The 26,620-nt window shown below is 38.6% G+C and overlaps 2 protein-coding genes and 1 long non-coding RNA gene across 4 annotated transcripts in view; 2 read left to right on the top strand and 1 right to left on the bottom strand.

The window, feature by feature from the left end:
* rab11fip4b (RAB11 family interacting protein 4 (class II) b) overlaps nucleotides 1-11,622 on the top strand; it is a 26,205-nt gene extending 14,583 nt beyond the window's left edge. Inside the window, exons 5-13 of the mRNA XM_028451838.1 lie at nucleotides 333-368; nucleotides 1,391-1,490; nucleotides 1,778-1,881; nucleotides 2,009-2,149; nucleotides 3,275-3,356; nucleotides 3,465-3,602; nucleotides 3,716-3,874; nucleotides 7,569-7,712; nucleotides 9,406-11,622. Of these exons, the coding sequence (XP_028307639.1) occupies nucleotides 333-368; nucleotides 1,391-1,490; nucleotides 1,778-1,881; nucleotides 2,009-2,149; nucleotides 3,275-3,356; nucleotides 3,465-3,602; nucleotides 3,716-3,874; nucleotides 7,569-7,712; nucleotides 9,406-9,522 (1,021 nt within the window). The 3' untranslated portion in view covers nucleotides 9,523-11,622. The remainder of the gene's footprint in view (nucleotides 1-332; nucleotides 369-1,390; nucleotides 1,491-1,777; nucleotides 1,882-2,008; nucleotides 2,150-3,274; nucleotides 3,357-3,464; nucleotides 3,603-3,715; nucleotides 3,875-7,568; nucleotides 7,713-9,405) is intronic.
* On the bottom strand, nucleotides 8,353-26,620 carry LOC114466281 (uncharacterized). The gene is made up of 3 exons (XR_003674434.1): nucleotides 26,394-26,620; nucleotides 24,330-24,332; nucleotides 8,353-8,363 (listed from the first exon to the last, which is right to left on the bottom strand). It is a non-coding gene; the product is annotated as an uncharacterized LOC114466281 (long non-coding RNA).
* Nucleotides 12,826-21,987, top strand: LOC114466260 (uncharacterized). Of its 2 annotated transcripts, XM_028451839.1 has the most exons (4): nucleotides 12,836-12,916; nucleotides 14,897-15,266; nucleotides 15,554-15,678; nucleotides 21,462-21,987. In XM_028451839.1, exons 1-4 carry the CDS (start codon nucleotides 12,853-12,855, stop codon nucleotides 21,632-21,634), a joined length of 732 nt encoding a protein of 243 aa, XP_028307640.1. In that variant the 5' UTR covers nucleotides 12,836-12,852; the 3' UTR covers nucleotides 21,635-21,987. The 2 variants fall into 2 exon arrangements, 1 of the variants encoding a protein (XP_028307640.1); XR_003674424.1 differs by lacking the exon at nucleotides 14,897-15,266 and having other exon boundaries at nucleotides 12,826-12,916.

Raw genomic sequence — 26,620 nt, 5'->3', positions numbered from 1 at the left:
TTGTTAGGTTTTTTTTTTTGTTAATCACTCATGGATGACAACTCAACGTTAGAAAAATATTTAACAAGACCCTATTTCCAAAAAAAAAAAAATTACATTTGTGTAGTTGGGTATAGATGCCAACTCTTAAGTATCTTTATTTCCTTTCTTGCCACCACAACTCATTGTGACTTAAATGGATGGACTGAAGAATAAATGAATGGATAGATTCAACCTTTTGGATCTATGAGTGTGTGGTTTAGGATAAAACCGTTGGTCTCGATGTATCTAATACAAATGTCACTTACGTGAATGAAATCTCATGATTTTGATTGTTGTCTTTTTGTTTGCAGCCCCATCAGGAAAATATCAAGCACTGCCTTTGGAAGGTAGGTCATTCACTTACTGCATGTGTGACAGAAAGGTCACTTCCTTATTCTCTGTGCTTATGCCTCTTACAACTAGGACTCCCTGTGTGTTTGTTCTCTTTGTTGACTGAGGCACAAACACACAAAGCTCCTGGTGCTTACTGATCTCTGTGGCGTCTTATTTTGATCCGTAACGTACGGTGAAATGGGTGAATAGATAGATGGAGGGATAGCCATTTTTACATGTTATATGCTGTTAGCCTAATTATGGTACAAACGTTGTATATTTTCCAGTGGAGGCTTTAGTCCTCTTTTTAGCCAGAGGCTGACTTATAGTGGCAGGGTGAAAAAGACCTGTCAGACCTGATCTATGTATCCAATATAACGTTTGGCTCTCCTATCTGGTCTCTATTGTTGGATTTGATGAGTTTGATTACTTCTCCCACTTTATTGCCCTGTTTTATCTGTTTGTCAGAGAATACCTTCTCTCATTCGCTCTCTTTCAGTTATGTTGTCAGAAGTTTAGAAAAACAACCTGAAGTTAAAAGGTTATTCCATGTATTAGAACTTCTGACTGAACAACCATGGGTATACAAAAAATGAAGTTTATATAAATGTAATAGTATATAAACTTAGCCCAAAGTGTAGTGAAATTTGCAACAATGCTTCTTGGCAATAAATCTTATATAGTTCTGTATAAGAAATCTGTATATTTCCCCTTTAAATTGTACCAGATTGTAAATTTAAATGTATTTGTGGGATAAGCAGTGTGGGTTTTACCCATAAAATATTTCCAAGTCGTCTCTGCCAATGCCAAACAGTTTATTCTGCCATTGACTCTGGTTTGGTGAATTGGATGATTGAAGTCTGAAGGAACGAGAAGTATTATTGGCAATTTAACAATGTATTCATTAATCAAACAGGAGCCTCGGTAGCGAGCGGTTGTGAGATGGTTCAAGCATAACTATCATTATTTTGCAATAAACACACACAATAAATAATAATGTTTAATTCTTATGTTTGTGTTTTTTGTCGTTGAGTAGACAGCTGCTTCATAACAGCAACCTGAGCAGCAGTAATGGCAGCACGGAGGACCTTTTCCGAGACAGCATCGACTCGTATGACATCGACATCAATGAAAAAGTATGATTTTTTTTTTTTTTTTTAAATGTTTTTCCATCTCTGTATTTTTTTTTATGCCAGGATGATGTTTTAAAACCAGCCCTCACCCTCAGTATTGTATATAGTAGAAGAGGAAGTATTGGGTGGATTCAGAGCTTGAGTTAGGTCTGTAAGTGTGTTTTAGTTCCTCTGTCAGGATTATTATATTTGTACACGTGTAATATCACAGTTAGCAGTGGGTAAAAATGTATCTCCTGATTTTCAAGATGTAAAAGTAGGTTACAGTCGGTTGTCTCTGTTACTGTCAGGTGAGCTGTCTTGAGAAGAAGTTGGCGGAGCTTGAAAATGAGATTCTCTTGAATGGTGATGTGAAGTCCAGGTTAAAGCAGGAGAACACACAACTAGTTCACAGGTAGAGTAAGAAGCACATTTCAAACAGAGCAAATGAGCTTTTATTACAATGCTGTCAGATTGAATCGATGGACAATTCTTTATAAAAAGTAATACATGTAACATGTAAATCCTTGTGATTGGTGTAGAGTTAATGAACTGGAGGAGCAGCTAAAGGACCAGGAAACCAAAGGAGAGCAAAGTCTACAGGAGGGTTTGAGACGACACAGAGAGGCTTACAGCAAGATGGAGAGAGACAAAAACACTCAAATTGAGCTGCTGACCAACCGGTGAGAAACATTTCAACGTGTCTTTGAAAAAAATAAATTCAAATTCTATTATAACAAGCTGAAACCAAAAATATATTTAATCTATTATTGTTTATACTTACTTATTTTGATTAGGGTTATAGTTAACTGAAGCATCTCCCAGCTGTGCTTCTTGAAACTGAAATAGTGGAATATCACCAACCAGACACTCGTCAATCCCGGTCCCGCAGAAACCGCGTTTGGTGTAAACGCAGCATAAGGCTGACATACAGGGAGAGGCAACCAGACACACTCACAGTAACAATTCTATGTGTCAATTCAGATACTTAAATATCCATTTGATAGGACTATAAAGACCTGCAGTTAATACTAGGTTGTGTTTTTTTTTTCACTTTAGCAATGGTTCCCAAACTTTTCACACTCAGACATTTAACCTGAAGCCATGCACCCCTTACTCCTGCACACTTAAAAAGCATAATAATGTAATGTCATATACAATGCAGCCCACAGTGAAATTCTACTACTCCTGTCTTTAATCGTGCTCAACGCAAAGTCTCTTCCTGTATTTAGTTTTCATGTTTGTGAAAGCTGAAAATCTACTTTAGTACATGTTGGCAAAGGACATCAAAGTCTTGACAACACTTTTTGCTCGTGCAAAGTAATGTTGCTCACGCCATAGTTGCGCTTTTTTGATAAGCTTGTTTCACTGTCACCACCTCTTACAGAGGTCAATGTGTGGCAATGCATGGAGGCTCCTGACTGATGGTCTATTTATATTCTAGTTTCCAATGTTGTTACGCTGTTTTTACTTTTTATTCACATACCCCCTATGACAATGTGTACCCCACTTTCGGAAAGGTAGGCCTTAGAGTATTGGTATAGCAACAATTAAAAACCAATAGATTACAAGTTCTACGGTTCCTTAGCAGAGCTCTCTACAACCTGCTCAGGGTTGGAGGTTGTAGATGAAGCCTGACTAACCACAATGCTGATCTGCTGCACAGACTGTAGGGAGGAAAAACTTGTGCGCTTGGTCTTTGGGAAGCAAAGGAATTTAGCAGGATAGTTTTCCATGGTAGTCATTGGCAAATGACTCATTGCTGCCCACTATATTGAGTAGATGTTCATGCTTTTATGTGTCTATAGAGTGAAACAACTGGAGGAGGAGAACAGTGACCTGTCGATGAGCATGTGTCGACTCAAAACGCAGACGGAGAAACTGGATGAAGTAATGTATTTAACATAACAGACATAACACCACATTATTGTTCAACTTTCTCATCAACCTGCACTGTTGATAGGATATTACATGAGCCTTTCTGGTTTATTCCTCTAGGAGAAGCAACGGATGACAGACAAGCTGGAGGACACCAGTCTGCGTCTGAAGGATGAGATGGACCTTTACAGGAAAATGATGGACAAACTGAGGCAGAATCGACAGCAGTTCCAGAACGAGAAGGAGGCCATGCAGGAGGTAGGAATGAACCTGTTCCACATAAACAGACTGAGTGCAGTTTACTCAACAGCATGCTCCATTTACCTTCTCTGGTGTGTCTGCTCTACCGTTGGGTCACCTCGAACATGCAGCTAATAGAGGACCTACGTAGAGAACTCGAACACTTGCAACTCTTCAAGCTGGAGACAGACAGACCCAACAGGAGCCGCAGCTCCTCTTCAGGAGTTGCAGACTTCACCAACAGAGCCAGAGAGCTGGAGCTGGAGCATGAAGTCAAGAGGCTGAAACAGGTAATGATTAATAAACGCTCAAATAAATATTACACAGACAACGTCAGACGTACTGAGCTGTGCATGAAAAACTTTTAGTTTTCTTTTCATACATTTTAATAAGGCTGCGTTAGAAAAAAGTGTAAATAGCTCTGTCAAAAGAAATGAATATTAAATAACATTGGAATCATGGTTCCATATACAAGTATGTGAATTTCAAAAGTGGCCACTTTCTAAATGCAGCACATCTTGTATCAGTATTGGACTTCACGAGTTTATACACTTGTTACTTCACTATGTCAAGTAAAGAATAAATTCATTGGAATTGTATTCTTTAAATGGTCTTTTAAGGTATTGTTTTGTGTTTTTAGAAATCAGAATCAGAAATGTTTTTAATGGCCATGTACAGTTTTAAGGACAGTACAAGGAATTTGTCTTGGTAGTTGGTGCACAAAACAAACAAAAAAAAAACAAAGAACAACCCAGCAACAATAATAATAATAATAATGATAAATATAAAGGATGAGGGATAAATAAAGGATAGATAGAGAACAAAGGATAAATATATATATATATCAGTGGGTGACTTGGGGTGTGTTCATGTGGATGGTGGCTGAGGGAAAGAAGCTGTTTTTGTGTCTGGAGGTTCTGGTCCTGATGGACCGAAACCTTCTTCCAGAAGGGAGAGATTGAAACAGTTTATGATCGGGGTGGGAGGGGTCGGCCACAATCTTTCCTGCACGCCTCAAAATCCTGGAGGCGTACAGGTCCTGGAGGGAGGGCAGATTGTAGCCGATGACCTTCTCTGCAGAGTGGATGATACGCTGCAGTCTGGCCTTGTCCTTGGCCGTAGCTGCAGCGTACCAGATGTTGATGGAGGAGCAGAGGATGGACTGGATGATGGAGCTGTAGAAGTTCACCATCATCTTTGTTGGCAGACTGAACTTCTTCAGCTGCCGCAGGAAGTACTTCCTCTGCTGAGCTTTTTTGATAAGGGAGCTGATGTTCAGCTCCCACTTGAGGTCATGAGTGATGATGGTCCCCAGGAAGCAGAAGTACTCCACAGAGCTCACTGTAGAGTCTCCCAGGGTGAGGGGGGTGAGGGGGGCTGGGTTCTTCCTGAAGTCTGCTACCATCTCCACTGTCTTTAAAGCGTTGAGCTCCAGGTTGTTCTGGCTGCACCAGGACACCAGCCGGTCTGTCTCCCACCTGTAGTCAGACTCGTCTCCATCAGAGATGAGACCGATGATGGTCGTGTCGTCTGCAAACTTCAGGAGTTTGACCGACTGGTGAGAGGAGGTGCAGCTGTTGGTGTACAGGGAGAAGAGCAGAGGAGAAAGAACACAGCCCTGAGGAGATCCAGTGCTGATGGTCCGGGGAGCAGAGATGGTTTTTCCCAGCTTCACGTGCTGCTTCCTGTCAGACAGGAAGTCTGTGATCCACTTGCAGGTGGAGTCTGGCACGTTCAGCTGGGAAAGCTTGTCCTGAAGGAGAGCTGGGATTATAGTGTTGAAAGCAGAGCTGTCCACAAACAGGATCCTGGCGTAGGAGCCTGGGGAGTCCAGGTGCTGGAGGATGAAGTGGAGAGCCAGGTTTACAGCATCGTCTACAGATCTGTTGGATCTATAAGCAAACTGCAGGGGGTCCAGGTGGGGGTCGGTGATGTCCTTGATGTGGGAGAGCATGAGGCGTTCAAAGGACTTCATGACCACAGATGTCAGAGCGACGGGTCTGTAGTCATTAAGTCCTGTGATCCTCAGCTTTTTAGGGACAGGAACGATGGTGGAGGCCTTACAACAGGCTGGTACGGTGCATGTCTCCAGTGAGGTGTTAAAAATGTCTGTGAACACTGGAGACAGCTGATCAGCACAGTGCTTTAAGGTGGAAGGAGAGACAGAGTCCGGTCCACAAGCCTTACGGGGGTTTTGTCTCCTGAAAAGTCTATTTACATCTCTCTCTTTGATGGAGAAAGGTGTCTCTATGGGAGGGGGGGGGGAGGGGGGGAAGATAGGGGAGAGAGCCTCTGTAAGCGGCTGTGGTGAGACTGTAGCTTTGATGTGGGGGGTGAAGGTGTTGGAGTGAGGCTGGTCAGAGGTGTGAGGGGGGTTGGAGTTAGGTCTGTCCCATTGTCTGTCAAATCTACAATAGAAGTTATTCAGACTGTTGGCCAGGCAGAGGTCGTTAGCAGCAGCAGGGGCTCTGGGCTTGTAGTTTGTAATTTGCCTGAGCCCTCTCCAGACAGAAGCCGAGTCATTCGCAGAGAACTGTTGTTTAGAAAGTAAACAAAAGTTTTAAATGTGTTCAACATTTTTAGTACAGATTTTTGGTACAACTTATCATTTCAGCTACTTTTTTTTTTTACCTGTTGCATATTTAACATTGATTTAAATCAAATTTTAAAAATGTTCCTCTTATTTATACTAAAAAGGGTTTATTATTCATACCAAGGTATGATGATCAATGAAAGTGTTTGCTTATACTGTATACGTTATATAATAATAATAATAATAATAATATATAATGTGCAGAAATACAATGTTTTTACAACATAACAAGTCGGTTAGCTTGCATATTGTAAGGAATTAAAAAAAAAAACAGTTGAGCCATTATTTCACATAATAAGTCAGTGTGACAGCTTTGTCATTAAAAAAACAAAACATTTGTGACTTTCAAAGTTTTAAAACAGAAGTTTTAACATTGTTGGATTCTGATTTTTCCAACATGTTTTTTTAACTTAGCGTTCAGTATAGCTTCTTATAAATACAAACAGATGTGAATTTCTGCAGTCTATCCTGTCAGCATGTATAGATGCCAAGATATGTTCGTGTGAAGCACCACCTGCCCTGGCAAGAGATGCCATTCTGCTTTTGTAACCCTGCTAAGTGGATCAGCCTGATGCAAAATAAATATGAGACTAGAGATGAGTACAGCAGGGTGTTTTGTTCTCAGTGATAAGTTTTAAAAACAAACTAGGTATGAGGTTAAATATGAGACAGTAATTATTCTGATGTGATTCACGTCACAGATTTGTTTTACTGAAACAAAAACACAGCTGTTTCACAAGTTTGTATCACTTAGATAAAATCTGTCCTAAACTGAACTTGTTGAGCCGATAAGGAATAAATTGTCCCTAAATGCTTGCCTCTTAAATAAAGATTTAAACTAATAGTATTATTAATAATAATAACTTTGTCGTGCCTGCTTTTGTAAATGTGTGTCCAGTGTTTTTGGTCCCAGGACTTTCTCCCTTCTGATTTGCAGCACCTTGTCATGTGTGGGGCTCGACTCTGCCCTAGTCTGATGGTAAAATAGCTTCTGTGACTTTTCACCTTCTGTTTAACCACTAAACCTAATACTGTAGAGATTTCCCTTAAGTTTGACTGGGCACAGCACAGCAATTCCCCTACTAATAGCATTGAATGAAAGAAGCCTCCTACAAACCGACCTTTTGGCAGAGGTAAATCATGTTTTTATTACGCACCGGATAAAGTAGGGAAGCAGTTTGTTCTGTATCACCCATAACCTGCAATCAGCTTTAAATGTGTTACCAAAATAGCCATGTATTGTTGTTAGCTGCTGGATGAAAGGCCAACTACTGTGTTTTTGTTAAATGGTTGAATGAGGCTTTCGTAGTGACGAGCTGTCTCGTCTATGTACGTTTCTGCTTTGTCATTGTCTTTGTTCTTAACTCACCAACCCCACCTTAATGTTCTAGGAGAACCAGAAGTTAAAGGAGCAGAATGAGGACCTGAACGGTCAGATTCTAAGTCTCAGCCTTCATGAAGCAAAGAACCTGTTTGCCACACAAACCAAGGCTCAATCTCTGGCTGCTGAGATCGATAACGCTTCCAGAGATCAGGTAACTACCTAGAAGAATGGTTCCCAAACACTGCCGTACTCCTTCAGACATTTAACCTGAAGCCGTGTACCACCTACTCCTGCACACCTAAAAAACATTATGTGTTGTCATATACAATGTAGCTCTACAATAAAATGTGTCTCTGAATTTTACCTATCCCGTTAAGGAATAATATTTAATAATAAAAAAAAAGACTAATGTTCTGTAAGCACACAAGAAATGATCTTATTCAGAGTTATCACTTGATTTATTTAATTAATTAGCCTCCTGGCATTTTCAGTGAGAAACAATCTCTTTGTTTTTGGAAAAATAAATCTACCAAACATTTGTTGATTGAAAATATAGCAGTAATACAACATATTCATCACCCTGAACATGTGAAATACAACTCACTACAAATTTAATGAGAGTATGCACATCACTTTGCATTGTTTGGCTGAATTTGTGTCTTAAATCTTTCTCCACTCAAAGTCTTGTTCTATATTTTCATGTTTGTCAAAGCTGAAAATCTACTTTCACACAAGTATGTGGTAGCAAAGGGCATCAAGGACATTTGGCTAGTGCAAAGCAATATGAGATTGTTTTTCTGTCACCACTAGAGGGTCGTCTTACTGAGGCCATTGTGTAATTTGTGGCAATGCATGAAGGCTCCTGACTAGAAGTCGACCGATATATCTGGCCGATATATGGACTTTTTTCAAGATCAAACATTGGCCAAAAAAATGGTCAAAATTTTTTTTAAGCAAGGGTAAGAAACACTTTATTATAGGGAGGATATAAAAAGAGAGGACAGTGTTACACCTCAGTGAGGGGGAGGGGAACAGGGAGGAGAAACTCAAGGTAGGAAATGGAAAGGGTGGGGAAGAGTTGATTATTTTAAAGTGAGAGTGAGATGTGATGTTGAAGTTTAGGTATAATGGTGGTGGCTGTGAACAGAGGGAAGGACTGAGTGGTTATACCTAAAACAGGTATTTATTTGAAACCGACTACTTTGCACATTGCACATTGTTGTCGTGTTTTACTGCTACTTACCTGTCCTGTACTCTTTGTTTTGACTTGGTTGTGTATGGGTATATTTAAAGTTCAATAAATGTTGAGTTCTATTGGTGTATTTAATTTAATTTATAATATATACATTTATATCATATGAGTGTTTCAATTGTCTTTCATAATCAATGTGCTTTAAATAAAAGTATATCAGCTTCCAAAATTGGCTTTAGATATCGGCCATCGGCTGAATGTTTTGTTTTTTTTGAATCCGTATAGACTTCGGCCTTTGCAAATCCCATATCGGTCGACCTCTGCTCCTGACTACAGGTCTATTTATTACAGGTCTAGTTTCCAATGTTGTCATGCTGTTTTTAAAAAACAATTCGCGTACCACCTATGTCAATTTGCGCTCCCCTTTTTTGGGAACCAAGGATTTAGAAGATATACAATGTGTGTTTATTGTGTCGATAATGTACATGTGTAGTTTTTAGTCTATTCTTCAAAGGTAACGATAAACACACACAAATAAAGATGAAATACTATCTTTTTATGGCATATCTGTTCACCTCATTTTTATTTGTGGCACCAATAGACTCTAGTCATACCGAAGCCAGTACTTTCCATTTTTAACTCAAGCAGTATCCTGTGTTATTCCATCCCTTTCTCTGAAGCCTGACCTATCTGCTATGTTTATGTTTCCCAGCTAATGGAAGCGCTAAAGGAGCAGGAGGAAATCAACTTGCGACTACGACAGTACATGGACAAAATCATCTTATCCATCCTTGACCACAATCCCTCCATCCTGGAGATCAAGAACTAACAAAACCTCCCTGATATAAGAACTCTTCCTGATTTTAGGGAAGGGAGAAGTATTTCCGCTGTTGGATCAGAACTCATGGGGCCCATGGGAGACATGGATGGATGTACATCGCCCCCTGCTGTTTCTAAGGAGAAGAACTCCTGGATGGATAATAAGACTATTGTTTGATGCAGTCTGCCCTCTTTTTTATTCTCTTTGTGTTGCACATAAACTGTACTAATTGCAGACTTCACGGATGTTGTGTAACATAATTGTTATGTCCTTTTGGAAATAATCAGCTCTTAGGGACACTCAGTGTTCTAACTTTGAGTTATTATACTTACAAATTAAAACTGGACACTGATAAAATCCTAAACTACTGCATATTGCTGTAACGTTTGCAGTTTTTGTTGACAGATGACGATTATGATATACATTTAGGAAGGAACTGAATCAACACAGGCAGGGTAGGGGGTAAGTAGCTAAAGACGGACATGAAGGTAAATCAGAACAATCTGCATAATGCCTGACTTGTAAACTACTTCAATCCAGCTTTTTATCAGATATTTGGATAAGCAAGTGCTTAGATGAACATTTGAGGAGAAAGGGATCCAGGTGGGTGGCTGTGAAAAATGAAAAGTGTGCCAAGATTATAATCTAATTATACTTGGCAGCGATTACTTGAACAGGATTATTTACCTCAGAGAGGTAGGCGTGTTACATGATGAATCACGTGTGATAAAGGACTTTTTATGAAGCTGGTTTGGAGGGGACGTTAAAGATGCTTCTGTATATTTTATTTTGGCGTTTTGAGAAGTGGTGAAAACATGTCTTCCAGGACCAGGGTTTCTGCAGCTTTTGCTGTGTCAATCATCTCAATGGTAAGAAATGTCCCCTTTGTAGTCTGAGACGTGTAGCAGAATGTCACTTGGTGGAGCTGAAGCTGGAAACCAGGAGTGTCTTTAACTTGAAGTTTTTTGGCTGCTTTGAGCAAAGTTTTCCTCCACAAAGGAGACGAATGTACAGGATAAACGGTGAAACATTGCAACATACTGTAATTATACAACATTGATGAAGACGGTGAATATGGGCTTTCACCTGAGACTCTGTTGGTACGGAGGACTTGATCATCAGTGTTGATTGTTGTTAGAGCCTCAATGACTTATGCTGTAAATATTACCCATATTAGTCATTGTTTCACTATGTCCAGAAGAGTCATTTAAATCTATATTTTTAATTAGTCAGAGCCTGTTGAGGTACTGGAGTAAACAGTTTTGTACTGGAGTAAACAGTTTTGTGTTTAAACAATTACAATCTGCTGTATGACGTGACTATTTTGAACTTCAGTTTTGCTTTCTTGCACAAAAAATTCCTGTTTCTGCATGAATCCCATTTTCTTCATTGTGTGCCTTTTGAGGGGATTTTTTTCTAACATCTTGTGGATGATTGACACTGTTTTCAAAGGTACATTTATGTCTAATATTATATTTTTCCCTGTAGATGTTGTATTTACTTAGTGGTAGGTGCTTTATAATTATATGCCAGTCACATCACATTTTCAGGTCGACACTGAGAACACTTTTTAAAACATTGTTTTTCAACACAATTGTTGTGGTTACTTGGGTGTCCAAGTATGTACAGCACAATGCTTTATATGGAACAAATGCAGGATAGTTTTCTTCTTCTTCTCCCACTTTGTAGTTTTGTCGCTTCTTTTTACATACTTTTGCAAACTGTCTTCCTCAACGGTGTCGTGAGCAATATTCACTTCTTTCCAATACCAGCTGACTTGTGATTTGTTTATATTTCACAAATTGTGCAACTCAAGACAAACCTTGAGCTGTAAATACAATGAATAATAGAATTACAATTAGATCTTCCTGTACAAATGTCATTGCCTAAGATAAACAAGCTTTGGTAGTGATGTTTTCCTATGAAGTAAAAGCAGGTCATTTTGATTTTTATTTTGAACAAAACCCCTTTTATTTTGGAATCAATTCTAAAATGCAAAGCTGCTGTTACTAACTGTGCCTTTACTGTATGTTGCTGATGATTCAGCTAACGTCACCTGTTGCGTACTTTGCTATAATAAAAAAATGTCCAAGCTGGTATGTGAATTTATGATTGTCAGTTGTCTAACTACTTGTCGCATTATTCACATTTCCACACACTTTACAATATATGTATATATATATATAAATAATTTTTTTTTTTTTTACCAATTGTGCATAAATTTTGATTGTTTTGCACAAGCCTCAGCAGTCAAATATTGCAGTTTAAAAAATATTAGATGACCAATTTTTAATTATTATTTTTATGTCTTTCATCTTTTCTGTATTTCCAAATTAAATTAAATTAGGAGTTCCTGGAATGATGGCACAATATTTTGTTGGATATAGCTCCAGCTCGCCCTATCCAGGGTGTACCCCCGCCAAGCGACCTATGAGAGCCGGAGATTGGCACCGGCAGACCCCCGCGACCCTGTTAAACGGGAATAAGCGGGTAAGAAAATGGATGGATGGATAACTCCAGCTTTCCAGACTTAGAAGAGGCTTGTTCAAATACTAAGGGTATTCATACTAAGAACTGAAATATGAACATTTCAAACAAAAAACATTTACACGTTAAGATATATCATCAATGGTACGAGATGTAAGACTTGGAAGAAAAACAAAACATGTCCATATCTGAAATCTGGGCTGTGTAGACTGTTGTAGTCAAAAGTGTGTGTATGTATATATATATATATATATATATATATATATATATATATATATTTTTTTTTTTTTTTTTTTGTATGTATAGCATGATCGTGCCATAATTTGTTTTACATTTATGTGACTGACATGAAATGTAGGTTTCTGTTATTGCGTTCTATTTGCAGTGACACCTTTTAAATAAGAAATATCAGTCCTGATTTATGTTGTTTTTTTTATTTCATATTTATGTGTCTGTATTCCTATTGAGTTGAAAAGAATATGCCCAGAGTTAAAGCTAATTTACTGTAAACTGTAATTTTTTTTTAAAATTTTATTTCTTTGTTTCCTTCTTGAGAACTGTATCGTCTCTTCCCATTAACTTTCTATATCGTAAATTGAAATGGCATAAGTATCCTACAAATGCAATTAGGTAATGTTCTAATGCCACTTTTTTTTTTCTTCTTCTTTTTTTTTGACAAAACACGACAAAGATGAATAACGTCAAACGTTGTATAACTTTGAATAAACAGAGAGAGATTCTTGAATATTTCCGCAGCAGTTTATGAGGCACTTCCTGAATGTTAATGTGTGCTGTAGCGCCGCCTAGTGTCCATTGTCACAAACAGGAACCAACGGGTCAGCAAGTGAATGGATGGAAGCAACAGCTGCAGCATATGTGAAGGTGGAACCACGAAGGAACGACTTTAAATCTAACGGTAAGGTTGATTTAATTTGGCATACAGTCATTTTTGTCGCACTTTATTCAGTGAGACCTCTTTTTTTGTCAGTAAGCTAAGTTTTAAAAAGATGTCCGTTGATAACATCCAAAGCTAAAGTGAGTAGCTAGCCAGGAGTAGGTGTTCTCTGTTTGCTGGTAGCTTTGTTAGCTGGTGGCCGTTTAACTATAGACTGTGGATTTATTTGTACGTGTAGGCGGATATTTTAATTAAGTATAGATATTTTTTTGTTTGTTTGCTCGACTGTTTTTATGAAGTTTTTATAATGTGAGGTCGTTGGTGCAAAGTTATCACGTCGGATTTTTGCACAGCTCAAACAGAAAACCAGACTTAAAGTCATATTATAAAGACTACTGTAGTGAGTGTTTAGGCAACTTAAGAACTAGAGACCCTTGCGAATGACGTCACGGCACATTGACCCAGCGCCATCTTGGAAGATGACGGCCCTATACGGAATGGATGCAAGTTTACCATTGTACCACAGCGATGGTAAACTTGTGCGCTGTGTTTGGGTGTTCCAACACGGCTGGGACTGGCGTACGCAAGTCTTTCTTCAGGAAATTAAATTAAACTGAATTGTTTTATTTCCAAATAAAACCATTAATTTCCCAAGCTTTTGGTCAAAGGACCTTCAGGCCAACAAACATGTCTACAATGAACAAGCTTATATAATATAATAACACCCAAACACAGCGTAAAAGTTAACCATCGCTGTGGGCTCTCTGCTTTGCTATATACAGTCTATGGTTTGTTCTTCCAACACGGTGGAGGGCCGTACATCACGTGACCTGTGAGGTCATGTGGCATGGGTCTATCTTGCTTAACTAGTGTATTTTAATTTTATTGTCAAATATTTTTTATTGTAAATTCTGTTTATGCTCCCCAAGCTAGGCAAGGCTAACCAGTCTTGATAAATTCCCAGTGAAAGCTATGTAATACACGTTTGTTTTGATAGTTTTTGTAATATCTGAAGTTTTTTTTATTCGTTTCTGTGTTTTGTGTTTATATATATATATATATAACAGCTTACAGAACTATTCAAGACACTATTCTGTACAGAACCCTATTGCTGCACAGGATCTATAGACCCATGCCACATGACCTCACAGGTCACGTGATGTACAGCCCTCCGCCATGTTGGAAGAACAAGCCATCGCAGGAAACGTTTTGAAACCATAGGCTGTATATAGCGAAGCAGAGAGCCCACAGCGATCGTAAACGTTTGCGCTGTGTTTGTGTGTTCTTAGACGTCTTAATTATATAAGCCTGTTCATTGTAGCCATGTTGTTTTATACCCTGATGAAGGTCCTTTGACCGAAAGCTTGGGAAATTAAATTGTTTTATTTGCATTGATCCAAGTGTGCAGATCTATTTTTCACTCAAATTTGTGTCATCAATAAAATAGCTGATTCTGAAAAACCAGCATTGCACACTCATATTACAGATTAATTCTAAAAAAATAATCTACTTACCCTGGATTTAACCACATGGAGTCCATTGTGAATAAAATCGGCTACTTCACAAATCCAGCCTCAAACAAACTGGTTGTAAGTTTCCAGTCCCTTGAAACTTTTCATGTGGTCCATTGTGGATGAGCTCGATGTAAAGACGAGGTTCACGATGTCAGGATAAGTCACTCCCAGGAAATAAGAGACTTCTTTATTCCATTTGTCAACGGGAACGTTGTAGGGGTCATTCCCGCCGACTTGTACTGACTTCTCTCAGCTTCTGGTAGTGTCAACATAATCCATGGCCTCCAACATATTGAGGCCCAACGGAGATGGCCTTTGACAACCGTTTACCACATAGGCTGCTTTCAATAAGTAAAAAATTAACACTATTATTCAAGTAAACATACTCACTCAGGTGCATTTGTATAGGTCCGTCATCTTCCAAGATGTCACTGGGTCAATGCGTGTAATTTGTGTGCACACCAACCTCTGCTACTGTATGTTGCAGGTGACACGATGCATCACTGTGCTATTAGACTTTGGGGTAAGCAAAGCACCCGTAAAAGCCCAGCAGCAGAAGACGATAAAGCTGCTAGCTTCACCAATGGCCCGCCACAAACTGACACATTGTGCGGCAGCAAACCACCATGCTTCATCAATGGTTTTATCAGTCATGGATGTAAAGATGGGAGCACTAATACATCGCCTTTGAAAGTCAAAAAGAAAAAACGAAAATGTTGCAGGACCGGTGAAGGCGGTGATCCAAATGGATTCTCAGCCAATGGAACCACAGAGGACGAGAAAATGCTGCCACATCCAAATTTACCATCAGCACGCATAAAACAAAGGGCGTCAAAGAAATTGAAAGACAAGATGTGGTACCACACATAATCTCTCTTTAAACAAATCATTCTCCCGAAGACATTTGTTTTTACAAAAGTAGGATTTCTTAAGCCAGGGGTCTTTAATGTTTAAATGTCTACTAGCTATCTTTTAATATTCATTTTCAGATGTATTAATTTTAATATGGAACAATACACAATAGTAAACATACATTTGTAAATGTGCTGCTATTTCGTTACTCTGAGTTATTTAACAATTATTTGTTTCACATAAATGTGGCAACAAAGTTAAATTCATTCCTTTATGGGGTTTTTTTTTTTAGGAAAGCTTGCAAGGAGTTTCAAGAAAATTCCACTCTTGTGCAAGAAGAGGAAAACTGGGAAAGTGAAATCCAAGATGTCATCATCCCTGACTGGAAGAAAATGCATTTTGGAGATTCACCATATGGTAAAGATACTTATTTGCCACAGTGCCTTGCCTTGCTTTGAATGCGTGCATGCTCACATAAGAGGTGGACTTTGCAGCATCTGACCAATCACAAACATGGAGAAACTGAGCAGCCTACCTTACGTACTAGGAAGAAACAATTATTATTTAAAAGATTAATAATTTAAATCCATAATCCAGGCCTAAAGCTACACTTGCTGCTGCAAAAGCAGGAAGGAAGGAATGCAGGCTGCAGACAATAATCAGACAGCGCTCTGATCAATCAGTTTCAGTTTGACAGCATAGACTTGTTTCTATTCATGTAGTTTGTCTTAATTACCAACAAACCTCTACGGATGGGGATGAGAGTGCAACATCTGGCTCTGATGAATCAAGGGAACCTTTTGAAAAGGACAGGCTGTTTTCATACTGCTTAGTAAGCCTACATCATAAGGTCACCATTATTTGTATTTTATATAGCGTATATTATCTAACTCATCACTTTGTATTAAGCAGCACAAGGTATGTTTTTACTGAGGCTGTCAGCGTCGCCAATAGCATGTATGAATGAATGAATGAATCGTTCCAAGGATACAGAGGCCAGAGTGCTCGATGCAAACAGGCTCAATCAGTTGACAAATGTAGATCAGTCCCTCAGATGAATATCTATACTTTTCCTATAGGATGTCATCAGGTAAATGGAAGAGATTTCATTGATTCAGAAACATTTTTTCAATTCCAAGCACAGCGGTTAGATCCATACACCAACCAGAATCATCAAAGAATGGGCAGGTTGTTTTCCCAGAGAACCGATTGGTCAGAAGCCGGTGCTTTTATTAGTGTTGTGCTCAAGACCACACTATCTGAGACCAGAATCCACCGAGACCAAGACAAGACCAAGACTTTTGGGAGCTGGGACAAGCCAAGACTGAGACCAAGACCATAAAAAATAAAATTAAAAGTTATACCATCACAAGGTTCGACAGTTAAATAACATTCTCTCTTTAGCTTTAGTTTCTTTTAAATACGTTTGACGGACTAAAAAAGGTGTCTGGATCACTGATGGCCTTGCTGGTGAGTGGGGACTGTGAGCTGCACTTTCTAAGAAAAGGATGCTATAGATGGCTGCCTTGTATTCCAAGTACCTAAAAGTCAGGTAGCAAAGAAAAGAAATGTATCATGTCAAACCAGAGATGAATTCCAAAGGCTACAATCATTCAGAGAAAAAGGGTAAAGCAGTATACTATGAAATAAAATTAAATGTAAAACCCAAAATGATTCATGCTGTGTGTCCAAGACACCACATAAATTTCTTAATATAAAAAACACTATTTACATTAAAGTTGATTTTTATTAATTGTCTTTGTAATGAAGTCTTTATTTATAGAAATAGTACTATATAATGACCATATGAACAAAAAAGGGAGGTATAATTTACTTTATTTTCAATTATTGTAGAGTTGGTTCTTCACGTAAGTCACCAACCTGTTAAACCCAAGCCCCTTTAACCGAAAATCACATACCCATAATAAATAATCAAGCACAGATAACAGCTGCTTAGAGTAGCCTCTAACACAATGGAAAACAATTTTTAAAAAATCACATGGAAGTAGGACCCTTAGTGATGTGAATTTTTGGAAAATATATGATATTGAGTGACAATAAATTATATAGTAATATAATGATAAAAAGCTATAGTCCAACTGAAAAAAAATACCCAGAGTTTTACATCAAACGTAGAACAATTAATAATGATAAAATAAGCCAAAAATACACTTTTTTCAAAATATTTTTTTTTAAAGTTGAGTCGGAAGCAGTTTTGGTAAAAGTGTCATGAGTGTCATTTAAATGGCTTACAATTGTTTTTAGTATTGTGTTTGGACACTAGATGGTACAATTTGACTTTAAATAAACACTTTCAACCAAAATTATACTTAAAATATCCCACATGGGGAAATGTGTTCCCTATATTTCACCCGTCCCCGAGGAGGAGTGAGCAGCCATGGTGTACCTGTAGCATGTGCAGTAGCTGCTGAGGTTTAGCAGCTACACAGTTTAAAAAGTCTCAAACCCACAACCCTCCAGTAGCAAGCCCGTCTCCTTACCACTATTCCACTACTGCCCTATATCAGTGGATTGACCTACACCAACATCTCAGCCTCACATGTCTTTTGTATAAAGCCACTGAGGTGTAAATTGTCTCTTAAAAAGACAACGTTAGTGTTAGTTAACATTAGCTTATCTGTCTCTGTTTCCTTTTGTGATGTCGGATGAAGTTAGATGTCTTCCCCGCCTTTTCACTCAGTAGCAGACGACAGAACTTACACACTGCAGAGTGTTTCATTTTCACTGTGGTTTTACAGAGGTATTCTTTGTGTTCCGTGAAACTAAATTTAATGCCGACATTTTTAGCTCTTGTCTCTGCGCTCAAAAGTCTTGTCCTTGTTACGCCTCCCACCTCTCTCTCCTCTCCCACTTGTGTGTATTGGTGTGCGTCACACACGTCAGTCACGATAGGAAGGTTGCGGTCATTGTACGGGGTGGAAATGGCCACATTACTGGATTACTTATCGAATTGACTAGGATCGGTGAGGCTGGTAGTCATCTTATGGCTAGCTCCTCTGAAAACAACTTCTCTGTTCTCATTCGGCCCCCCCTGAATGAACATCCAGTCTTTTTTTCTTCTCTCCAAACTCTCCAAGGACGGAATGTTGATACGACGCTCTGACCTCTCCCTCACTTTCCGTGTACACCTGGACACGGCTCTGCCAACAAACTCTCGAGGTCATCTCTACGGCAACGGCATCCCATGTCATTTGGCATTTGAGACGAACTGTGTGAGAATTAGCAGCAGAGTCTGAGTAAATAGGCTTATTTCAACGAACACTTTCACTCCTCCTACATCACTACATATCCTGTCTTTGTCACCGTCTTCTCTGGCTCCATCCCCTCCTCCCTAATAGCGGTTGGGAGTAGGAGGCGCACCGTAAGGGCAGCACCTTCCTGTGGCTGACCTGCGAACTCCCCATCCTAAAGACCCATCCCCTGTGCCAAAGTGCTGTTGTATTGAGTTTGAATGTTTGTTGGTTTTTGTCGCAATGTTTGCTGAAGAGGTTTTTCATGATCCCAAACTCCGCCCCTCTCTACAAGGGCCTAGTTTGGTTTTTGCCTTTTTTACCTCTTCTTCTTACCATTGTTTCATATTTCTCATCTATGAAATGAAGCACTGCTCTTGTGGCTGCTCCCCAGTCCTCCCTTACCTATCCCCCATGTGATATGTTATTGTCTTTCATGTTTCTTGGTCGAGATGTAACTAAAACTGAAGTTCCTAACGAAAAAATAAAGTTCTTTGAATTGAATGGATTAAGGCTATGTATCGTTTTATCAAGTTCTTCTATTTATCACATAAAAATAAAAAGGTTTAAAATAGCAGGAATTAGTGCTGGTCTCGACCAGTCTTGACAGAAAATCTCGAGTCGAGACAAGACAGTCAAAATGCTTCCGAAACCAAGACCTTTAAAATGTGATCTCGAGTACTACACTAGCTTTTATACTCGCTCAGTTTAACCTGGTCTCGGCCAGGTTAGTCGTTCAGCGTAAGTTACCATGGTGATTTACCCCGGTAAGATGTTAAGCACCGTCATAGTATAGCGCACACAATAAATCTCAGAAGTAAGTGCGATAAGAGGAACTATAGGCACCCTATGTGTTTGTGTCATAGGTAAATATTAAGGGTAGGTAAAAATTGATTTTACGATTTATTGTGATTTTTTTTTTTCTTCTTTGAGTGCCGATTTTAAAAATCAATCATGGTTCCCAGAATCAATTTATTTTCTTATTGTATTTTTGACATTTTGGTGGGCGACCACTGGGTGGTGTTAATGCACCAACAAGTGAGTGCAAACTTAAAGAATACCCCTAGCTCAAGGAAGACTTGCAACTGCGTGGGATTTTTCATTGGCGGACAATCCAACAATCGAGATTAAACCTGCACCTGTGCGATTTAAATCGATCGACTACATGGCAAACTGATTTGGACATGACCAAAGCTGTATTAAACTCTGCTCTGGACAAGTAGCGTATTGTGTAACACAACAAACAATACTGCTCATCTTGTCGTCACCATCCGGACATAAAGCTGGAGCAGCAAGACACCCAACCGCAGACCAATGGACTCTGGATGGGATGTTGAATAAACTTATCCAGGTAATGAAGCCAGTCAAAGTGGCTTCGTGCGTTATGTCAGATGAGATGGATCCAACCCTGTTCATCAAAGCACCGCTATACGCATACCTCCAAGCTACACAAGCATGCCAAAAGATTGACCATCAGCATTTCTAATATGTTCAAATTTACTAGTTTTAGACGGGACAAAATGTGTTACATTTATTTATATTTCATCCTTGCTGCCCACTCATTTTCTTGGGAGGGTGGTGTGTGCTGCGTCGCGGAGCTGATCAGCTGTGCTGAGGTGTGCGCTGCAGCTGATTACAATGAAACAATGACAGACGTCAGACTTCTGTCCACGCTGGTCAGACTGATGAAACTATTTTAACTGTCCAATGTAAAGCCACGGTTTGATCCACTACAGAGTAAATGACAAGTATAACATTGATGACAGATAATGATGAGTAATGCACGCTGATCATTTCTGAATGTAAGAAGGTAATAAGATCATTCTTTCCACACAAACAAACATTATTCTGTCATTAGTATGAGGGGGAAAAAGAAAGATTTTAACTGTGGCTAAGACAGAAAAATGTGGCCGATCCTCACACTGTAATACATTGTGACTTCTCTTTTGGAGCAGCCTAACTACCAGATTTTTGACCGTCTCCTGTTCCTACACAAAAACCTTGACACTCCAAATCACTAGCTTGATGAACATTAAAAGTTTCAGTTGACTAACTTCAAAATGTTCTGTACAAATTTTGTTGTTTTGTACATGTTTACCTTCTTTCTGATGGAGGTTTTATTTATTTCAGTCTGAATAATAATTATTCACTGAATAAATATTGATAAATCAGTGTGACTGGATGTGATGTGCATTGTTTATTGGAACTGTGACATATTTCTAGAAGTTTAGGATTCAACTTGTGTTTCGATAAGGAAAAAATTGTGACAATCGTCACTGTAGAATCGCAATACTGAATTCAGAATCGCAATTTAAATCAAATCGGCACTCAAGAATACAGATTAAAATCGAATCGGGACATAAGGTATTGTCCCAGCCCGAGTATATATGTTTTATGGGTGATCTTGTTTTAAGCGTGTCTAGGTCATACTTTACAGAAACACCCAATATTTCCTATAAAGATGGTGAACAACAGCAGTGATAACATTTTTGATATTTATGTTCAGTTCAATATTATTAAAATGTGTCCACACACAGCCATTGTGTTTTCCTATATCCTGTTAAACAAAATCGTTCCTGGTGTAAAAATAAACAAGTCATGCAATGTTGTGGAAAAATGACTTTATACAATATAGATATTCATTGAGAATACATTTATTTCTTTTTATCGTTAATTATTATTATATTATATTTCCGAAAATGGAAAAAACAAAACAGAGAAAGAGCTCGTAGCTTTAGGTGCTTAATGTTATATTTAGAAAGATTTTACATGGGGTTCAGATTTTGATGCTGTATTAAATTCACAGGGGTTTTCTGTACTAGTGAGTGTTTTCACACGTAATGCTTTCAATGTCTGCTCTCACACAATTCTCTTTAATAATTTTTTTCCCCCCTGCGATCTTAGATGTACAGTTGAATAATCTTCACCCTCATCCTTTGTCTGTTCCAGTTCCAGACGATCTGCTCCATTTTTCCATGCGAGGTTTGACGCTGAACCCCCAGGATTTGATCTTTCAGAAAGTCGGTTATCGGCCAGCAAAGCACCACCCTGACCCCATTCATTGGCATTATTACAGCAGGTCTAGTGAGCCAGGACAGTTTGCTGATGCACAGGAAGAGTAAGCACATTTTTGATTATTGTGTAAAGTGGTTAGTTGACCTTTAACAATCATCAAAAGTCACAGATCAAAGCAAAAGGGTTTTTGTAGTTTGGAGTTTTTTAGTTTGTTTTCCAATCGTGTTTTTCCAATCTGCTTTAGTCGACAGCTACACCTCAGCAGGCATTTCTCCTGTCTGTCCTGTGTATCGAGTTTCCTGGAATTATGAACAGCTCAGTTTTAAAAAAGTTCTTTAGCATTTTGCTGTTTTATGTTTTATGACAAATTTTATTGCCTAGAAATTTTTACCAGTTTAAGGCAACCAAAAAAAACCCAAACACCTTAATATATTGTTTACAAAGCTGATTTCACTCGTTAGCCAGTCGTTTGTGCCCTTTTTGTTTGCACATCAACAATAAAAGCACTTTTTACCAACCCTATTTGCAAGTCGTACCTGCTTTAATTGGTTTTCTTGCTTCTTTTGACAGTCAAACAGTGACGAATTCATGTTGCAAAAAGGTACCAATGATTGCAGCCACATTTTTATTTTCATCATTGAAGACAAGGTTTGATACATTTATTTCCTTCAAGCTTTTTCAAAATATGACATATTCAACATCAATTGATCAACATTTTTTGGTATAGTCTTTACAACAACTAAAAATGTGGTCTATGCAGAAAAACCAGGAAACATGCAGAGATTTTTAAAAAAAAAAGAGGGGAAAAAATGATGAACACACATTGCGAAAGATATGTGTGAAAAGGAATATCTTGCCAAAGTGCTGCTAGGTGTTAAAAACCTGCCTGGGAAAAAAGTTTTTAGTTTACTCAGTGATGCAGAAGAGACCTGATTCTTGAGTCTGACTGTGGCTGCAAGAAGCCTCAATAACTGCAGCATTCTCTTTAGAGTCTAAACCTGTGAGTTTCACCTCAAGACCTAAAACAGAAAATACTTTTACACTGTGGATAAAGAACACAGAAGTGTTTTAACATTCACATAAAATCAATGTATTTTAATTTTGGTTGAATGTTTGACATCTGAGTTAGTTGCATAAAAACAATGTAATTTTAAGCTCTAAATTTGAAAATTAAGTAAAAGTTAGTTGGAATGCCTCAAGAATTCAGGAGGCTCACATATAGTCAACACTTCTGAGTGGTAGGGAGAAGTAAACTGACTACAAGCCTCAAAAACAACCAATGACCGTTTGCAATTTGATGGTGAATACAATGTTTGGAGTGTGAGTCAAAAAACACCAACAGCATTCAACAGTTGAGAAAGCTGCCTGATACTGGAGACAAGTTGGGACCTTTTTTCCTTCATTACCTGCACCAAGAACGTTTTCACCGGCAGTTTTTGTTTGTTTTGCAAAATTACTAAACAGATTTGGACGAAAATGTAACCAAAGATAGACCTTAGGCCATGGAAGATTCCATTTTAATTTGGATCAGTTTGAAAAATCAAAGAATCTATATCATCATCTCGAAATTTCAAGAACTAATTTCTCAGCAACGGTTAGTAATTGAATGATCTTTATGAAATTTGACTCTGGTATGTCGGGTTGGTTTCTCAATTACCCAACCACTGAGTTTCATCCGGACCAAGATTGCACATTTCATCGCGATTTTTCGAAGAAATGTGGGAGCCCATACATTTGAACCTACTGTACCGTTATTAATGGAGATGGAAAGTGTGAATGATCATGTTACCATGATCAGGGTCACTGATCCAGATAACTGCCAATGTCTTGCAAATTTTCACTTGGCGGAGGCTTGTGCTTATTTATTTTTTTGAAAGTTTCTTTTGTTACTTTATAGGGAAGTCATCATTAACAATAAAATAGCTGAGGTGTGTACTTTTAAATGTCTCAAGTAAGATAAGATGGCAATGAATTCAGTCGTGCTACATTACATACGCAAAGGTCGAGACCAGGGTTCTCAACTGGTCTTACCCTGGAACCCATATTTTGCCACCGTCATTCAATTGTGATCCGCTTTTTTTTTTTTTTTTTTAAATTCAACCAACCAAAGAAGAATTAAATAGCTGTTAAACATGCATTCATAATCTTTTTTAAACAAATCAATAGTATGTTACTGTGCAACATGCATTTCACTGCATCCTGCCAAAAGAAAAGTTTCTTTCAAAATAAGACAAGTAGTAATAGTAGTAATATGTATTTTTTTGGTCATTATAAACATTTAGAACATGTCACATGTTTTCAGAGGTCTTGTACATTACAATAAAAAAAAAAGACATGTACTTTAAGTATTTTAAGAGCTAAATGATTCCTGACCGAAGGGGTTTAGACTGAAGCTAAAGTCCAGCACGAGAAACATTCAGTATTTATTTTTGACCAGCTGTCCGCGACCCAATTTTGGGTCCCGACCCACCAGTTGAGAATCAATGGTCTAGACAAGTCGATCACAAATAATGGTTTGAGGTAACACTGAGTGTTTCTAAAGCTTTTATAAGGAAGAGATTATTTGTAAAAGTGATAACAGCTTTCTACCACTAGATGACAGTCTTGTTGTAAACTGTAGTCCTCCCTGTGTTACTCTCGCACACCTTGGGGAGTTCAATGGGTTCATTCCTAAGGACTGTGGAGACACAAGCACTTACTTGCATATAGCTCAACCCCATTTCTTCTTGCTGTCTGTTAGCAAACACAGCCTGAAAAGGGGGCTTCAGGAAACTATAGCAGATTTTTTTTTGTCATCTATACTTGCTAAACTCCCCCAGACATATCTGTAACTGATTAAGGTCATATAGAAATGCAAAACCATAGCCCTTTGTGAGTCTCAGGAGCAAAATATTAAAGTGCTGCTTTTCTTTTTCAAGCAAAGAAGTAGATGTATGACATTACTGAGATGACTGTCAAAGAGCTGAGGTTGCTTTTGATGTTCCCCAGCTTTTGGTGTGAATCTCATTGTTATTGTTGGAGGTAAATAGAACTAGAGGAGTGGTTACAATAGGGTAAGATGATGATACTGTTTACAAATCATTGCAGAAATAGGTTTACAGATACGGAGGAGTGACTGATTAGTGCGCTGTTTAGAACTGCAAGAATCCAAAATGGGAAAAGGTGGCCTTTTTTATTGAGCTGAGAGAGACAGTGGAACAGGATCACTGCTTTAAATGTGTATATCCTGTGTGAAAGAGGTTGGAGACAGATGTTTACACCTAGACCTTATTGCCTTTGTTATAGCATCTGGATATGGCTTCTCTGTATGCAAAGGAGAGCCTTTTGACCGACTGTTGGGGGCGTTCCCGTCTCCTGACCAATGTGTGCCTCAAGCAGAACAAGCTATGTGTACTAAAAAAAAAATAACCTTCAAGGATTGATGGGTGACTGTGTTAGTCTGTGTTTGTCACTGGACGTTTAGGGCATGATTAGCCATGTAGTGTGCGTTCTACTTTGTTCATCAGAAACAGTTCATTTAATATGAAAAATGACTTTGCTGCTAAAAGAAATGCTCACAAATCCCTCGTCATATAAACATTTAGTTTTCTGCAAGCTTTTTACTACATGAAATATTTCACATTCATTATTTCTAAGCCCTGGTGACCTGTTTTCTATATAAATGACTTGGATTCTTTATAAAATGTGTTTCTTCTTTGTTATCCTGTGTAGTGACCTCAGTGTGTACAAAGCCCATCTGTTCTTCATGGTGCTCCCATTTAGCTCTGTTTCTGCAGCTCCATAAATCTGAATTAACTAGTAGGAAAACTTTCTTCTGGGATTTTGTTTTGTAAATTCTGATATGGACTTCACCTTTCGTGTGCTTTGCAGCGGTGGTATTGGAAGTTCGTTGTTAACAAGCATATCTTATTTGTTTTGTAATGTGGGAGAGAGTAATTATCTCCCTTTTAAACTGATTCTCCTTGAAAGAATATGTTGGCTTAACATATTTTCACTCCCAACTCATCACATATTGACATTCGGGAGGGTTCCTTTGGCGTCACTGTGTGATGCTAATCGTCAGCCCATGGAAACAATTGTTTTTATGACATTTCTAGTGAGAAATTTACCCATAACTTAGGGTTAGGTTAGGTTTAGGCTCTGATTAAGTCTTACTTTGAAAGGTTGCAGTGAAAAAAAGCTCACGGACCCTTGTCGTCACAGTGACCGAGTGACTCCAAGGGTCCTTCCGGAACGTCGATATGTGACGAGTTGGGAGTGAGACTGGGTTGGTTCGCTTGAAGCTTCCTTACTATACTGTATTGTTTCTGGATTTGTATGTTAAATGTACAATATTGTGTTGATAGCACATAAACCCTTGTATTGTTACCAAGGAGATGAAGATTCACTCAGAGGTAGTTCGTTCTTGGATGTCAACTTTAGGCCTCTAGATCCATATTTCTTTCACTTGACTCACCAGATATTAGTTTGCTTCTTTTATTACTACAGCATTTATCACTTTAATAAACCTGGCTCCACCCCACTTCCTCAACTTGGCACACAAAGAGAGACCCATTGACAAGCACCTCTGTGGTCAAATCAAACGCCTACAGCTAACCCAAGCAAACACATCCTGGAAGTGGAGGGACAGTCACAATTAAACCAGTTTCCCACTTCCACCAGCATCCTCCCCAAATCACGCCCCAACATTTGATGTTTTTGAAAATCATTGATTTCGCTTTGTGTCAGAAGATGCATGATCAGACATCAAGGAAATGTTTATCACAACAAAATAACCTACGCTTGTCCAAGTCTTGTAATTGAGTTGCTTTTATTGGTACTTGTACTTTTTTGAGTATATTTCTAAATCAGTAATTTTAGTTGTACTTAAAGCTGATATCCGAAGTTTCTGAGGATGTCTCGATGTCCCACCCTAAACAGCCTCACTTCCTCCCCTGCCTCTGCAATCTACCAGATGCCACGCTTCTACTTTTCTGCACTCGCAGCGCGGAACATAAGAAGGTCACATTGATATAGGTCTATGGGTCAGGTAAGAGCCAAAATCATATTTACCTGTTTGCTGTTGTGACACGCGGCCTTGTTTCCTTGGACAG

Source organism: Gouania willdenowi, chromosome 1, assembly GCF_900634775.1.
Source record: "Gouania willdenowi chromosome 1, fGouWil2.1, whole genome shotgun sequence".
Taxonomy (NCBI): Eukaryota; Metazoa; Chordata; class Actinopteri; order Blenniiformes; family Gobiesocidae; genus Gouania; species Gouania willdenowi.
Note: the sequence above shows the minus strand (reverse complement) of the source record. Positions and strands in the feature narration are given on the sequence as shown.

Excerpts from the sequence above, each read along its gene's own strand:
- LOC114466260 (XM_028451839.1), top strand. The coding sequence starts at position 12,853 with ATGGAAGCAACAGCTGCAGCATATGTGAAGGTGGAACCACGAAGGAAC. Across the intron at positions 12,917-14,896 it reads GAACGACTTTAAATCTAACG|GTGACACGATGCATCACTGT; the intron begins GTAAGGTTGATT and ends TGTATGTTGCAG. Across the intron at positions 15,679-21,461 it reads TTTTGGAGATTCACCATATG|TTCCAGACGATCTGCTCCAT; the intron begins GTAAAGATACTT and ends TGTCTGTTCCAG.